At 35.5% G+C, this 15,335-nt stretch overlaps 1 protein-coding gene across 2 annotated transcripts; it reads right to left on the bottom strand.

Annotated features, from left to right (window-relative positions):
• Window positions 1-1,005: 1,005 nt before the first annotated feature.
• Window positions 1,006-10,181, bottom strand: LOC118282360 (asparagine synthetase [glutamine-hydrolyzing]). 2 transcript variants are annotated; one of them, XM_035603406.2, is made up of 2 exons: window positions 10,033-10,181; window positions 1,006-3,501 (listed from the first exon to the last, which is right to left on the bottom strand). In XM_035603406.2, exon 2 carries the CDS (start codon window positions 3,492-3,494, stop codon window positions 1,836-1,838), a length of 1,659 nt encoding a protein of 552 aa, XP_035459299.2. In that variant the 5' UTR covers window positions 3,495-3,501; window positions 10,033-10,181; the 3' UTR covers window positions 1,006-1,835. The 2 variants fall into 2 exon arrangements, with proteins under 2 accessions (XP_035459299.2, XP_035459300.2); XM_035603407.2 differs by lacking the exon at window positions 10,033-10,181 and adding an exon at window positions 6,685-6,704.
• Between the last annotated feature and the right edge of the window lie 5,154 nt (window positions 10,182-15,335).

Genomic DNA, 15,335 nt, shown 5'->3' with positions numbered 1-15,335 from the left:
TATTAACTACCTACGAGAAAATTCTGGAATTAATTCAATGTGTAATTATATTCCTTGAGTGCTGATACTGAGATACTTTACCTTGAGTATTTTCTATGTTGTTATCATAGGATAATCATACATAATCTAACAACAGTAATTACCTACGTACACTATGGCTGCGATGTTCTGCTAGCCCAACTCGTACAGTTTAGCACACGACATTTTCTCATTTTTAATACAAAGTCGCTAACGCTATGCGTATATTGACTCAATCTACATAATATGAACCTGACTGGTTCAGCATCATCAAACATTTCACTAACATTGAGTTTCAGAAGTATTTCTTTATCTATTTGAAATACTTAAACTCTTAGTATAACTTGCACTGAGATTCGTTTAAGGTACACTAGACATATTCAACGACTAGCTACTCCCGCTCTGCTCGGCACATTTTGATTGTAGCGTGATTTTTTATAGCCTATAACTTTCCTCGATAAATAGACTCACACATATTTGTGATTAAAGCCTAAATGTACGGAATTTAAGTGGACTGCTTTCACACGGGAACCCAGAACCTACCCACTCACAAACTGATATAGCATAAAGTACCTACTGACGTGTTAATGCTGCATCTCGTACGCTGTTTGATTGTGCCATCATTTTCAAGGAGCCTTCTTCTTCCCCGGGCGCAATAGTACATTTAACAGTGTCCTACAAAATCTGCAACGCCGCGGCGTCTTAAGTTTACTTTAGCTATGTACTGTGAACGCTTACCATCAGGCTTACAACGCTTGCGTTGTTTAGTCGTTGTGAGTGACGTTACCGGATCTCTAACCCCCAAACGGCCAGCAACCCACTTGTAACGGTTCTGGTATTTCGGGTGTTCAGGGACGGGCGGCGCCGATTGCTTACCATCAGATGCTTAGTAACATTTGCTCGTATACCGGCTTGTATACCGTTTGGAGCATCTGCTCGTATACCGACTTATCTCATAAAAATAAATTAAACACGTCAAAAAATGTAATTTAATTTTTAATAAAATTTAGAAGATACACAGATCACACAATTCCTTTTTCAAATGCACAAGCTTGCAAATGTTTTGAAGTGACAAATAAAAAATATTTATTTTGTTTATTAAATAAACTTCATGATGATTCCTACAAAGTTTGCATTCAGTGTCACTTTTTTTATTAAAAATATTTTACTTAATTGCTTTTTATTTCACTTGTAAGAGGTAGCAGTTAGTAAAACACATGTAGGTACTTCAGTAATAAGATAAAATATTGTCAAAATCAACAATTTGTACGTAAAAGTATTACAACATTCGGAGATTTTGAATCCCCGTACAAAACTAAACAAAAAAAAATATTGCAATCATAAACAACAGTTAATAACAGCCTGAACAGAGAACAGTAGTAAAATTATCTCAAAGTAAATGTACCTGCTGGTACCACCAGATTTACCGAAGACTAAATCGACGAGGGAATAATGAGGACCAAGTTATACGGAACACCGCAAGTCAATTAATGGAGTTCATACGCTTTGTTTCACTTCTGTTATTGTAATTCTCACGAACGAATCAAGACAGACCAACTTTAGAACATTTTAACTCACAGTATTGTATCGGTATTTGAAGAAACAATGAAAGTTATGGCAAATAAAAATTATTAAACTTACGTAAAGATTACGATTCAAACATTCTGCGGCGGTAGTTATAACAAGCTTTTGTATAACTTACTTGACAAATTAAATGTATAAGATACAACACAGCACAAACAAAAGAGCTAGGCTCCAGATAATAAGCGACTTACAAAAATCACTTTTATATAAACTTTGTACAACCAGAAATTGCTTTAGTTAGCCGCGTAATGTTTTATAAATCTCGCAGAAGGATCGGACACCCCAGCGACCCATTTCGGCATCCAATAATACGGAGTAAATACATGCTGCCCGGGGAAGGACTTCTCAAACACGTAGCGGTAATATTTTGACTCTGCTGTCTTCGGCTGTACTCCTGGATATACGGCATTCTCCTCTATTGACCTTTCAGCTATTATATCCCCGATAACAGTAAACAATGACTTCTTTACGGAGGCCACGCCGTCGCTGAAGGCCTCTTTGTGACGCCACAAAATGGTGTCTGGCAACAATCCACTTTTTGCGAAACTGTTCCTAAGTAAATGTTTCTCTATGCCGTTTTGGGGTTGCCTCAGTTTCGGGTCAAGGCTGAGATAGTGGTGAGTAAACTGAATATCTAAGAACGGTACACGGAGCTCCAAACTGAATGCACTAGTCGTTCGGTCCGCTCGGAGACCGTCGTACAAGTAAATATCGGAGAGTAAACGCAAGCTCTCTTCATGTGCTACGTTTTCGGAAGGAGCATCCCTAAAGTAAATGTAGCCTTGTGCTAATTCATCTGCTCCCTCCCCACTGAATACCACAGTAGTGTTAGTCTTTTCCTTGATATACTTCGATAGCAAATACATAGGTAAACTAGCGCGAATCGTAGTAATGTCAAACGATTCTAAGTGATAGATTACGTTGTCCAGTGCCTGCTTTACATCGTTTTCGTCAAATTGTACTTCATGGTGTTCAGTTCCCAAGTAATCGGCGACGGAGCGAGCCGCGATTAAATCTGGTGAGTCACCCATTCCGATAGCGAATGTTTGTATTTTATATGGCAAGTTGTGTTTTTTAGCAAGTTTTACAACTAGAGAGGCAATAAGTGAGGAATCTAAGCCACCACTAAGTAAACATCCTATACGTCTGTCTGACATCAATCTCTTTTCACACGCTGCTTCTAAGAGATAAGCTGTCTTCTCTTCTATACTCTTGCCTTCTAGCTCTGACTCCGGAACATACGGTATAAAGTTTGGCGGCATGCCGGGCGACGTGTATCGCTCAATAAAATCAAGTTTGACTTTGCCATCCTCCAATATACTCCACTGGGCATAGTGACCAGGTGGGAATTGTCTTAACGTGGCACTACCATTGCCGTTTTGTTTTAACTTTATCAGACCTTTGCCTTCTGAAGAGATTCCTAAGACACCTCTTTCCGCGTCCCAATATTCGAAGAGCGGGCGGACACCATACGGATCACGAGCAACACAAATTTTCTTTTTCTCTCCATCCATTAGACAAAATGCGAATACACCATCTAGATTCTTTACAGTTTTCTGGAAGCCAAAGTTGTGATACAGATGCGTAATAGCCTCCACATCACACTTTGTTTCATACGGAAACTTGAATTGTGTTTGTAAACGTTTATAGTTGTAGATTTCTCCGTTACAAATGAGGTTTGTACGAGGATAGAGATGTAATCTCATCGGTTGCATACCGTGAAGTCCGTCAACAATAGCCAGTCGTCGGAAGCCAAATATCGCAAATGGTTCTCGAGCATCGGCCTCGAATCGCCATGCGTCGGGGCCGCGGTGTCGAATTGTCACGAAACTCTCCGTACATAGTGGACATAAGTCTTCACTTACACCAAACAATGCCCATATTCCGCACATTTTGAATCTGAAATAAAAAAGTAAGTTGTATAAGTAATCAAATTCGTGTGTTCTTATTTGTACAATGATATTCTCAAAAGTCATCTGTGCTCGAATGTTGTTCGAACCGTTTACGCTGAATTTGGGTCACTAGTTCTAAGAACACGCACAAAAAAATAAGTTGAGTACACAAAACAACGACCTTTCGGCATCAACTCCTCCCGTTTGCGAACAAATATCATTAAGCAAATTCCCTGTCATTATCCTGTCAACACAAAACAGTGAGACTTTACCTGGTAACGGCTATCAAATTACTAAGTCAATGGACAGGAAATTATTCAAGGCGATTACCTACTTTTTTACGACGTATTATGCAGTGGAAAGGCTAAAGAAGTTTTAATGAAGTCCTGTACACTAGCTAATAAACTAACTTCGAGAAAGTTGTAAACAAGTCTTCTTTTTTTTGCAACAAGAACGAGTTTATGGATTTTAGCGTTAATAGTCTAGTACACAAAAAGTTAGCCGTACTACTCTCGATTAAGAAAATGCAAGGAAGCGTTGCATAATTTTGCTTGTGAATTAGGCTGCACTTGGGACAAAAGGTCCAAAAATATGTCTAATAGAAGTGGACAAACAATTCAAAGATCAATTTTCAAAGGTTCGTCCACAAAACCCGAAGATTGCATTAGTTTTACAATGAAGCGAGAACCGATAACTTATAGAGTTAATTAAGCAACCGAATTTAACTTGAAACTTAAACCATTAACGAGAGCATTAGGATAAGGATGAGTCGGCTAACTCTGAGTTACTAAACGTTCACTTTAAAAGCATTGATTCACTTTAACAAAGAGCCCAACTGTGTATTTTGTTACCGCAAATTGAAATAAGTGTGGGACGTGGATTGTTTGCTATTAATTTCTATCAGGGGCGGAATGTTAAACAGAATTTAGAACTATAACTACATATTCTACAAGTAATAGGAACCTACAGTAAACCGATGCGAATAAATTTTACCGTCGCCTTTCCGTAGACAATGAAATTGTAATTGACATTTAATGTGATTCTTTGATTCGTCATCGTTGTCCAATTTATATAGCCACTTAATGTAGCCCCTTTATTACAATAACGATGAGAATCATAATAACCTTTATTAATAAATAAACCAATCTATCAAAAAGTAATTGACAAAGACTTGCTCACCAGCAAATCTGGTCCAATTCCAGGATAATAAATTTGAAACAACAATAACGTCGAATCTCCATACTAACTTAAATTGCCAATTCTAAATTCATCACGGATTATTATTTAAGCAACAAATCTATTAATCTGAGCCTACGGGAGTGGAATACATAAATCAATTAACCCTGACAAGACGGGCCGTGTTGAGGCCGCCAGCCCATTTCGGGGACCAGTACCCTATTTTGGCGACACTGTTCCCCAGGGGCGTTGAATCGTCTCCAGTTTAATTCAAATATTACTTGTGGAATTGAAGTGTCGGTTGGGCCACTAGATTCGGGAGTTAAATACGTCCGAATTCTATTATCAAATTGGGTTACACTCGGCCAGTGACGTTGATTTGAATCAGGAGTGCCGCTCCAGAAAAGTCTGACCGACGGTCCTATTCATCATCGGATTATCTTGCCTATTAACTGCCTATTGAAACTGCTTTACACAATATCGCCGTTTCAGACAGCGATGTCTTTCTACTTGCGCTGTTTATTAACCGTTTTTATCAATTATAAAGATTATTACTGTCTGCAGAAAAAAAAACACGTAATTATAACAATGATATCATTTTCGGTAAATACCTAAATGTTTACGAGAAACAACAAAATTGCATTATTATCGACATGGCTAGATAAAAATAATCTACACTTAAATAAAGTGGGTCATTGTTACATAATTTTATTCATTAACAAAACAAGGTCATATTAATTGTCACACACATGGACATTGTTTTAATATATTATGTGATGTAACATTAGGAGCTGACGGCATGCTGTATCCTCCTCTCTAGTTACATTACAACAAGTTAAACCTATTAGGGTGTTGTCCACCAGAGATGTGCTACGCTACGTTGCTGTGGATGCGTTTGGCTTCCACCAATCATATTCATTGACACACATAGCTTAGCACTGGTGGAAACTGACTCAGCTAAGCTATATTTTTATTATGGAAAGATATATGCTATGGATGACTTCCCTACTATCGATACATCGCATACTCGAGCTGCGCATCTTACTCGCACAGCTACATAACTTAGTATCGGTGGAAACGGTCACATAGTTTCACAGCGTAGCTATTACATCTTCGTAGCATAGCTACATAGCACGTCTCCGGTGGAAAAGCAAACTAAACCTTTTAGACGGGCCACTAGACAAACACAGACAGTTGAATCAGGTGTTGTTCCATCAATAACTTATTGCGAACATATATTTTTTTTCATACATATAACTAGATCCGTTACACCTACCAAATCTGTTTGAACTGACTATTAATCTTGTATAGAATACGTTATTGAACAAGTTATAATTTTTTTTTAATTTAATTTCGGTTTTGTTAGCCGACCGATTTTGTGGGCCCAATTAAAATGAACGAAATCAATTTGCATAATTATTTGTAAAACGCACCAAGACATAACGAAATTAAACCAACACTCCAACACTTTTTTATAATCTGTATTTAAATGCGGTGATGTTATCTACAGTTTACAATGACCACACAAATACAAATAAAATCGTGACTAAATATTATAACTAGCTACTTCCGCGCGGTTTCACCAGCTCTGCTCGAATTTGTACAATTTATCACTCACTGCTCGGCTCCTTTTGGTCCTAGTGTGATTTTTGCCATATTGCCTTTCTCGACAAATGCACTATCCAACACAAAAACAATTATTCAGAAAATCCGGTGATAAGCGTGTTCAAACAAACTCTTTAACTTTATATATTAGTATAGATATAACTATATTGGTATAGAAGTATAGATAAAGTGATTTAATTTTATATAAAGGAGCCAATTCTATATTAATACTAGCTGAAATGGCAAACGTTGTTTTGCCTTTCTTTTAATAAAATAGAAAGTAGCCAATTCACAGACCTACTGAACACACATATAAAATTTGGTAAAAATCGGTAAAACCATTTCGGAGGAGTACGGTAACTAACATTGTGACATGGAAATTTTATATATTAGAAGATAACGTACGTACCAATTCACGATAGACAGACGTTAGATAATGGCCAGAAAGAAATAAACTAGTCCGGTGTATGGGATATATCTATAGACCGGTTGCAAAAATGTAACGCGTGCAAAGCTTTGTTATCGGCCAGTGACATTAGATCAACAAATTACTACTACACCTACATTATTTTTTTCTCGTTATTTTTTTTAATGAAACTTATCATCTACCTACAGCGGAATCTGGTTAAAACTAAGCTTTGACCTCTGGGTTAATGAATGATACTAGATTAGGGGAAAAGTAAGGACAAACGTTTACTAAAAAGTAAAAGTCTGAACCTGTTATTTTAAAATGTCCAAAAAATAGCAATAGTGGTAGATGACTAATTTTTAATTTAATGTCTGTCTTGTCTTAAAGATTATTTGAAAACATTAGACACGTACTTTTATTTACTTACGGAAACAAATACTTTCGGCGATGTACCGTACTGATTTGAAATATCGTCGTATGTCACTTCTATGTAGGTACGTTTTGTACGTAGAAATTACGTAATTGCTCGCATTCCTAAACTTTGATCTGTTTTTGATTTTTTCATTACGGAATAAATAGATTTTTAATTTTCTTAGCCCGTCATCATCTCTATTGTTAACCCTTATAAGTTCTTAAGTAGGCAATTATTAAATCAGAAATCGGTTTCGTATAAAGTTGTCATATTAAATTCGCGGTGTTGTATCGAATAAAAGAGACGTTGCATCGCCGGCCATGCGTAAACTTGTCAGTAATTTGTCGTGTACCAATCGAGGCACAATACAAGTTAGTGTCATCAGTTAATTTGTCTTCAATTGCGTTGGAGTTCGTCTTCAAAATGGTAAGTAGATATATTTCTTGAACACTATACTCCGTAATAATGTTAACTTTACTAAGAGTGTTATTAAGAGTGCTTTTGCACCACGCATGTGCTTCTAGCATGGCTTGAAACTAGGCAAGTACCTCGTCAAACAGTTACGTGAGTACCTAAGCCGGTAACATAATAATTAATTTAATATGTCTCACGAAAGTTATATATCAAATCTTGTAATTTGTTAACTCATGTATGAAATTGGTTAAGTCAATATGAAAAACGTCCCGAACAAAGTACAGAAATCGATCATTTTAGTAACTACAGTAAACATGATAAAATATCCAACATAATATCTTGAATTAAATGTGCATCGATAAGCCGTAACCGTCATGAATGAAATCAATTCACTGAAATTACATGTGTGAAATTGCGATAAACTTACAGAGCTACACAGGTAGGTTTCAAAAAGTAGGTAATTAAAATTAGGTATACAATTCAGGAAAAACCTAAAAACTTAGAGAATGTGGATAAAAATGAGTGGCGAATTCAATAAAATAATAAACGGCGATTTTTGTTTATGTATGATTAGCTTCTCCGGCGCGGTTTCACCCGCTCTGTTCGGCTTCTATTGATCGTTGGCATGAAGCTTTCCTCAATAAATGGACTATCCAACACAAAAATATTTTTTCAATTCGGACTAGTAGTTTCGAAGATTAACGTGTTCCAACTAACAAACAAACTCTTCAACTTTATATGTATGTATACGTATAACACGAAGATGAATACCGAAAGCATATCGGCAGGTCATCTCCCAATGAACATTATTTAAAAAAATCAACACCATAAAAACATAGCACACATCGTGTCTAACAGTAAAAAATACCAGTTCTTGAACAGTTAACATTTTTGTATTAGTTATTATAATATTTGTATTGGCGAACAGCGAACGATTAAAATTATTAGGTGTGCATTCAAATCAATCGATTTTGACGTCACCTTCGTCATGTTATTTCCCTCAAAATTACAGATAATTAAATGAAAATCCTCATAATCAAAAAGCGCCCTCTACGAGTTACAATGTGCACTTAACGTACGAAAAACGTAGATTCGTAAGAGAAAGCATTTTGCAAAAATGTTGATTTTCGCGCGAATTAAAAATTATAAACATGCTAATGTGGGATAATTAACTACGTATAACTAATTGAATGACTAAAACTACTTACTATTAGTACTCTCATGTACGTACATACATAGTATGCGTATATGCTGTGATTTACCTAGGTAATAGACTAAAAGATCCTTTGCACTATTACTTAAACACGTTGCTAGGCGGGTCCAGACATGTATCATTTGCCCGATCCGATCACCGTATCCGATCACCGTATCCGTATCTACGTTTGTATCAAGCCCCGTATCAAGTTTTGGACGCCTCCGATTTGCTCCGTATCCGTATCTTCACAATAGTCATGATCGCGTATCAAATTGCTTAGTTCAGTTTCTGCTCTCGATCAAACATGTCGTCGCAGTTGGTTGAAGTGTACGAGAATTTAGCAATTTCATGTGCCTGTTTTATTGTCATTCACAATATTCTAACTTCAAAACCAAAACTGAGACGATGGTGGCAAACGGAATTATTTAGAAACAGATACAGACTTGGAGGAAGAGCTTTGATGAGAGACCTAAGATTTCAACACATAATGACGCGTCCAGACTGACCCACGTCCGTATCTGTATCACCTTTGATGATCGGACAAAAACCGACATGACATGGCACGGGCCGTATCATAACAGCGTATCGAGATCGCGTATCATGATACGCGTATCATTCCCCGTCCACATATGCGATCATGATACGCGTCGACGATACGGATACGGTGATCGGATCGGGCAAATGATACATGTCTGGACCCGCCTTTGCTAGGCCACAGAATGGCTAGGCGCTACTTCGTTCGCGGCAAACCGCCAAAGTACTGCATGATGCAATGTATGCACACAGTTTCAAACATTTTGCCGCGCGAATAAAAATTAATTAATACTCATTTATGAAACAAAACACGAATAATAAAAACAAATTGATATTTATTGCCATTTTGGGTGCCAATATTTTTATAAAATTAACGATTTATATTTTTATTTAACTCTTTTAATTGGTTTAACGTAAACATAACCATGTAGTATTACTTTAATTAAAATCTTAAACGCATAGAACATTACCCATATTGCAGACTTGAAGATATTTATTTTTATTTTTAGAAAATCTGTTTTCGTGTGGCTCACGGAAAACTGTGGTAACGAAAATATCTACTAGATGACACTACTTGTATCGAAATCGTATAAGAATTTTATTGTGATATTAAAATGAATATTAACTTCATTTATAAAACAAATGACTGTTAATATTAATAACGTTGTTTCAGAAAAAAATAACAGCCGGTTAACATTTGCTTAATGATATTCGATGCTTGACAGATTACAACCTAAAATTGTTAACACAAAGGTAGTTATTGTGTTTGTAATATTACTTGTAGGTTACTTACCGGTATTAATACTGGATAAATAAATTATTTCCGTAATAACAACTTTACACGTCGACTAATCGGCTTTTTGGATGCCGCACCAGTACAACACGATGCGGTCGCCGTGTCAATTTGACATTTCCAATTAGAATGACAACACATTGACAGCTGTGTTTAGTTACTTGCTTGAGCCGGGAACTCGAGTCTTTTGGCTTCTGCGGTTCTGCGTATTATTTTTTATTTTAATTAGGTTATTCACTATTCACTTATCTTTCTGATTCTGTTATAAATCTTAATCTTTTATGATTTGTTGTGGAACACGAAAACCCGGATTAACGTGTTAGCGTGATTGTAGGTTTGTTATAACGAATAGAATTAATGAATGAGAATTAATGAATGAGACCCTCGCCATACTTACATCTAAAAACTTACTTTTGATAAAATGTTTTTATCTAAGTGTTCATGTGAATATTGTTCAGATTTGGTACTTAGGCATTTACAGGGCGGTAAAATCAGTACAATAGCGAAGCTCCACCGTACATAGACGTCGATACTTTAGGAACTAAAAACTAAGTACTTCCTTGTAAGCCCGTATATTCTATCCGAATTGGAAAGAACAACAAACCCACACGTGTAAAAAAAGAAACGAAACAACCGAAGTTTGCGGCAAGTTTACTGTCAGATGGGGGTAGTGATCTGTAAACGACAAAACTGTCCCCCCGGGAAGTCCGACTCACAACGCTACAAAGGATTGTGTAAAAGTAGAAGGTTAAAGTAACTGCATTGTTTGGAACTTCTAATAATTTTAGTTAAAATGGGGATATAGATACACTTCTACAGTTCTATCTAGCTAGGTTTACTTTGCTTGACAATAACAGGTACACTGCACGACGACGAGTACGACTGTTTTAATAGATCCTGATGCCTGAAAAAAGCCATGCGCAGGTAGATGTTACCCTTACCATACGATAATTAATTTCCAGGCTCTATAAATTTAATTTCCATTTCTCTAAAAATCTGACCAGGAAATGACTCTAAACGTCATCCTGACTATAAACGTAATACGAGTGATTAACTCTCTTTGAAGTTCGAACTACCTATAATGGGAAAAGCTATAGATAAAGAATCATAATAAACTATTTTTCGGTGCGATCACCGTAGGCTTGTCAACAAACGCTTCCCAAACACACGTAGATAAACATACAAGATAATTAGTTTTATGCTAAGGGTACCTATTTATAATACAGTGTATTGAGTATAATGACTCTTATAGATCTGTAGTTTCCTGTAAATATAAAATGTAATAAATTACATAAATACTTTACTAGATTGCAATGCAAATTACTGACTGCCTGTTGTTCGAATAGTCGGAAATGCAACCCTTCAAGTAAGGAGTAGGACAGAGTTAAAATATGATAATCTTTTAGAGAGAAATTCTCAGTATCGTAATAACAGTAATGAGACGTCACCGTCGTCTGAAATGTTAGAAGATTAGGTGGATAAAGCGCACTCCTACTTTCTCCTTCGGAAAAATAATAAGTGAAATGTCAATTGGCTTAACAAGTACTACCTATATCAATTTCAAACCAAAGGCTGCGGCCATGAGCATACTATCTCTCTACTAACAGTACACTCCACATTTTATCACCTATACCTAATTACCAATTTTCCAGTTTACTGAACGGTGAGACCGAATGATTGACCGATAATCAGGGCGGGAGTGAATGAATCGACGTGTACCCTAGCTCCCGAGTTATAAGGGCGGGAAAAAAATTGATTGCGTTGAATCAATTCATTTGCGGTTCGTTCAGGGTTGGACGCGTTTTTGTTGTCACCTTTCCCTGACTTTTTATTTTGCCTACCTTTGGGACTCGACGCAGAATGAATCGAGACGTGACGTCAATTTTAATTAATCGCTTGTTGCGGTTGCCGACTATTTTCGCTCTGAAGAAATTAGCTTAACTTACCTACAACCGAAAAATGCAGACTTAAATATAGGGAAGCTTAGCTAATATTTAATAAGTATTTCATTATTTTGACCATAACAAATACAGAATAATTAAACCAAAAGTAGGTACACAGATAAATAAAAGCAAACTTAGTAAATAAACTTTCAACTCCAATACCTAGCATTCACAAAAAAATCTATTCACTCGAAACACGAAACGAAAACTATGAACCGTTCACCTTTTACGTTGCATTCCAGCAAATTCAGTTGTGTATGTGCAAATTTTGGAATCGAATATCTCATTTGAACTTAGCTGCACGGTACGGGGAGCATGTAGAAAGCCGGGGTGTATTTCAAAGCCTTCAATTTGTCCCCGTCGTAATTAGACTCCAGTACGGGAGTGCACACGGATCTAATGGGGTCTACATACGGGTCAGATCACAGTGTAGTGGAACGCAGTTAAAAATAGGAATAAATTAACATACGACAGGCTGGGGTGTAAAGTGTCGCATACAGACTGTGTGAAGAGCCACTAACAGTAGGGTTCAAGTTTCACTAGTGCGCAATTTTTGTAGCGACGTTACTGCGACTTTTTCTGCTGCCTGCCTGTCGAACTTTCGTTCTTCGTGTTTAATTGATACTCTAATGAAAGGATGCCTGTAACGTGTACTTTCGGTACTTACGGCCTATCCAAAAATATCTCGCCTAGTATTAGTAATTATATAGCGGATTACAATTCAACTTTCAATTTAGTGTTCAAGAAATGATACTCATGCAAGAAAATCGCCAAAACAAGTTCCTCTACCATGTGAACACACCCTAATAAGATGAAATATGTCCTACAGGGTTGTACCTTTCTAGAGCCACTATAGGTAGGTACACAAAGAACAATCAATTCTACTTTCAAAAGAAAACATAAATCAATTCAAATTCTGTTTAATTAAACCTCCACATATTCATATTCAATATTAAATCATAAAAACAATACACCTAAAAAATAATTCAGTCATTAGTAATAATTGTACACGATATATTAAAAATCTAAGCATTAGTTACAATTATATTATTACTATAGCTGTCTACATACTAAATACCAGACGTTCTAGTAAGAAAATTCGTAATTTACAAAGATATAGTAAATGTAGAAAAACAATTCGGTAAAGTATCAAAAGTATTCTAAGTTAGTACAAATCCATATCAAAATTAATAGGGGCAAGAATCGTTTTCTTTAGTGACGTTATCATAAAACATTTCCAATGCCTTTTACGCAGTTACTATTTTAAACAATCTTGGAATTTCTGGGTACTTTAAATATACTATATTACTTCACAAAATTCTTGATATATCACACCAATTAAGTCTCAGCTTAACTGATAGGAAATATCGATAACTTATTTTAACACTAAGACTTCATAATCGTTAAATTACCACAGATCTACACAAGTTATTATAAAAGTAAAAACAAAATAAATACAATGTTGCATGAAATATTAATTTAATACATTTACAAAATCATAATTATTATTTTAAATACAAAATACAAATTATTTAAAGCAGCATTTTAAAACAATGTTAAATCTATATAAGTTCTACAAATGGTGCAAAAAATATGATACGATAAGAAAACGAAAGAATACCTAGGTACAAAAGTAATTCTTTTTACGATACTTTAGTCTGAAAAGTCGAAGTTACGTCGCATAGATTCTAAACAAAAATAATTTATTTTATACGATCGGACGTAACCAAATCAATCGGTTTTTATTCGAAACATTTTATTCAATTTGGTAAAAGAAAATTCTATACGAGTGAAAATCTAAAATGCGTAGAGAAAACAACACATGTTTATTTATTTGGAAGCAACGCGTGCAACGTGTATCGCTACATTTTATGTATAAAATTAGCATACACATGGAAGCCCATATAAATATCGCATGTTATTTTAATTTAAATTGTAACATTTGAATATTATAATATGCTTTATAGTGACTTTCAGGTACATAAGTTACTCTCGTATGCCCAACAAAGTCAACGTTATAAACGTATTTCTAGTCAGTGTTGGAATATCTGGTCAATTTTGCCACAAAGTGTTAGCATTCCCAAGTGGACAAAATAGCGTTTAACACGAGCGACCAATCAAAGCGACACACTCAATAATTCTGACATACCCAATACCGAAGTTTCGATTTAGATTAAATTTTAGTCCAAACTTCGCGAATGTAGACACGATCTAGTCTGAGTACATATTGAAAATCAGAATCGTATTATTTTCACTAATGCTATTTGAATTTCTAATATCTACCAGTCTAGCACTCAGTGAAACTGTTTTATTTATAAACTATAGTAAACATTAAACAACAAACTTCGACTTGTGTAATTATTTCTATAGGTTTTGACTGAACAAAATGTATATTTGAAATTTTGAAGCTTAGAAGCATTTTTGTGACAAGTTAATTAGTTACCTATTTAATTTGTGACTTAAAGAAATACTTTACGTATATTGTAAATGAGCAATTTTGTAATTTCTATAAAACAGACTATTTTATGTTTTAATTAAAGGTACAAATAATTGTGGGAAACGAACTTCAAAAGTAGGCCAGTGATGTGACGCGAAAGTTGCATTCATTAGAATCTTTATTTACTATAATATTTGATCGAATCGTTTTTGAATTCTTAATAAAAAGAAATTCCGGTCAGTAAATAACGTATTACAATGCGTTTCAAAATGAATGTACATCTACCTATCAAATCATTTCATTGAAATTAATTATTATGTACTGAGGGTTTTCGATATTGCTAGACCCATCTCTACGTAATGGCAATTCGAGTGACACTAGCGCCGTCAACTTCAATAGAAGTAAACCTGTATCGTAAGCGCATAGGCGTTCATATAGTGCCGGGCGACGCGTGCACATTTTTCTTTCCCAGTGCAGTGCAAAATGACCGAATATGATTCGGATGAGTTGTTGCGGCTGTTAGAAGGTGTGGAACCTGATTCTGACCTTGATGTTGAATAGGAAAGCACATCAGAAGAGGACGATAATGTATTAAAATAGTTACATTTCCAAAACTACACATATGTTGCCACTTTTAATCACTACAAACAATGTTCCTAATTTTAAATGTAAACTAAAACCAAAAGCAAACCAAACTCTATAGAAAGAAAGAAAAGCATAGACAACTCTATTCCTTACGAAATTTATCGTGCTATGAACGCCAATGACTTGATATGAAGTAAACAGACTACGTTATGAAATGAATAGTGAAGTGGCTAATGTTACGAATTATTATTATTATCTCTAGCAACTCTATGCATGTATCTTCATCTCTGATAACGGATACCCATTTTTCTTTGTTCATAAAATAAAACAAATTACCA

The sequence above is a fragment of the Spodoptera frugiperda genome, chromosome 20 (genome assembly GCF_023101765.2).
Source record: "Spodoptera frugiperda isolate SF20-4 chromosome 20, AGI-APGP_CSIRO_Sfru_2.0, whole genome shotgun sequence".
Classification (NCBI taxonomy): Eukaryota; Metazoa; Arthropoda; class Insecta; order Lepidoptera; family Noctuidae; genus Spodoptera; species Spodoptera frugiperda.
Note: the sequence above shows the minus strand (reverse complement) of the source record. Positions and strands in the feature narration are given on the sequence as shown.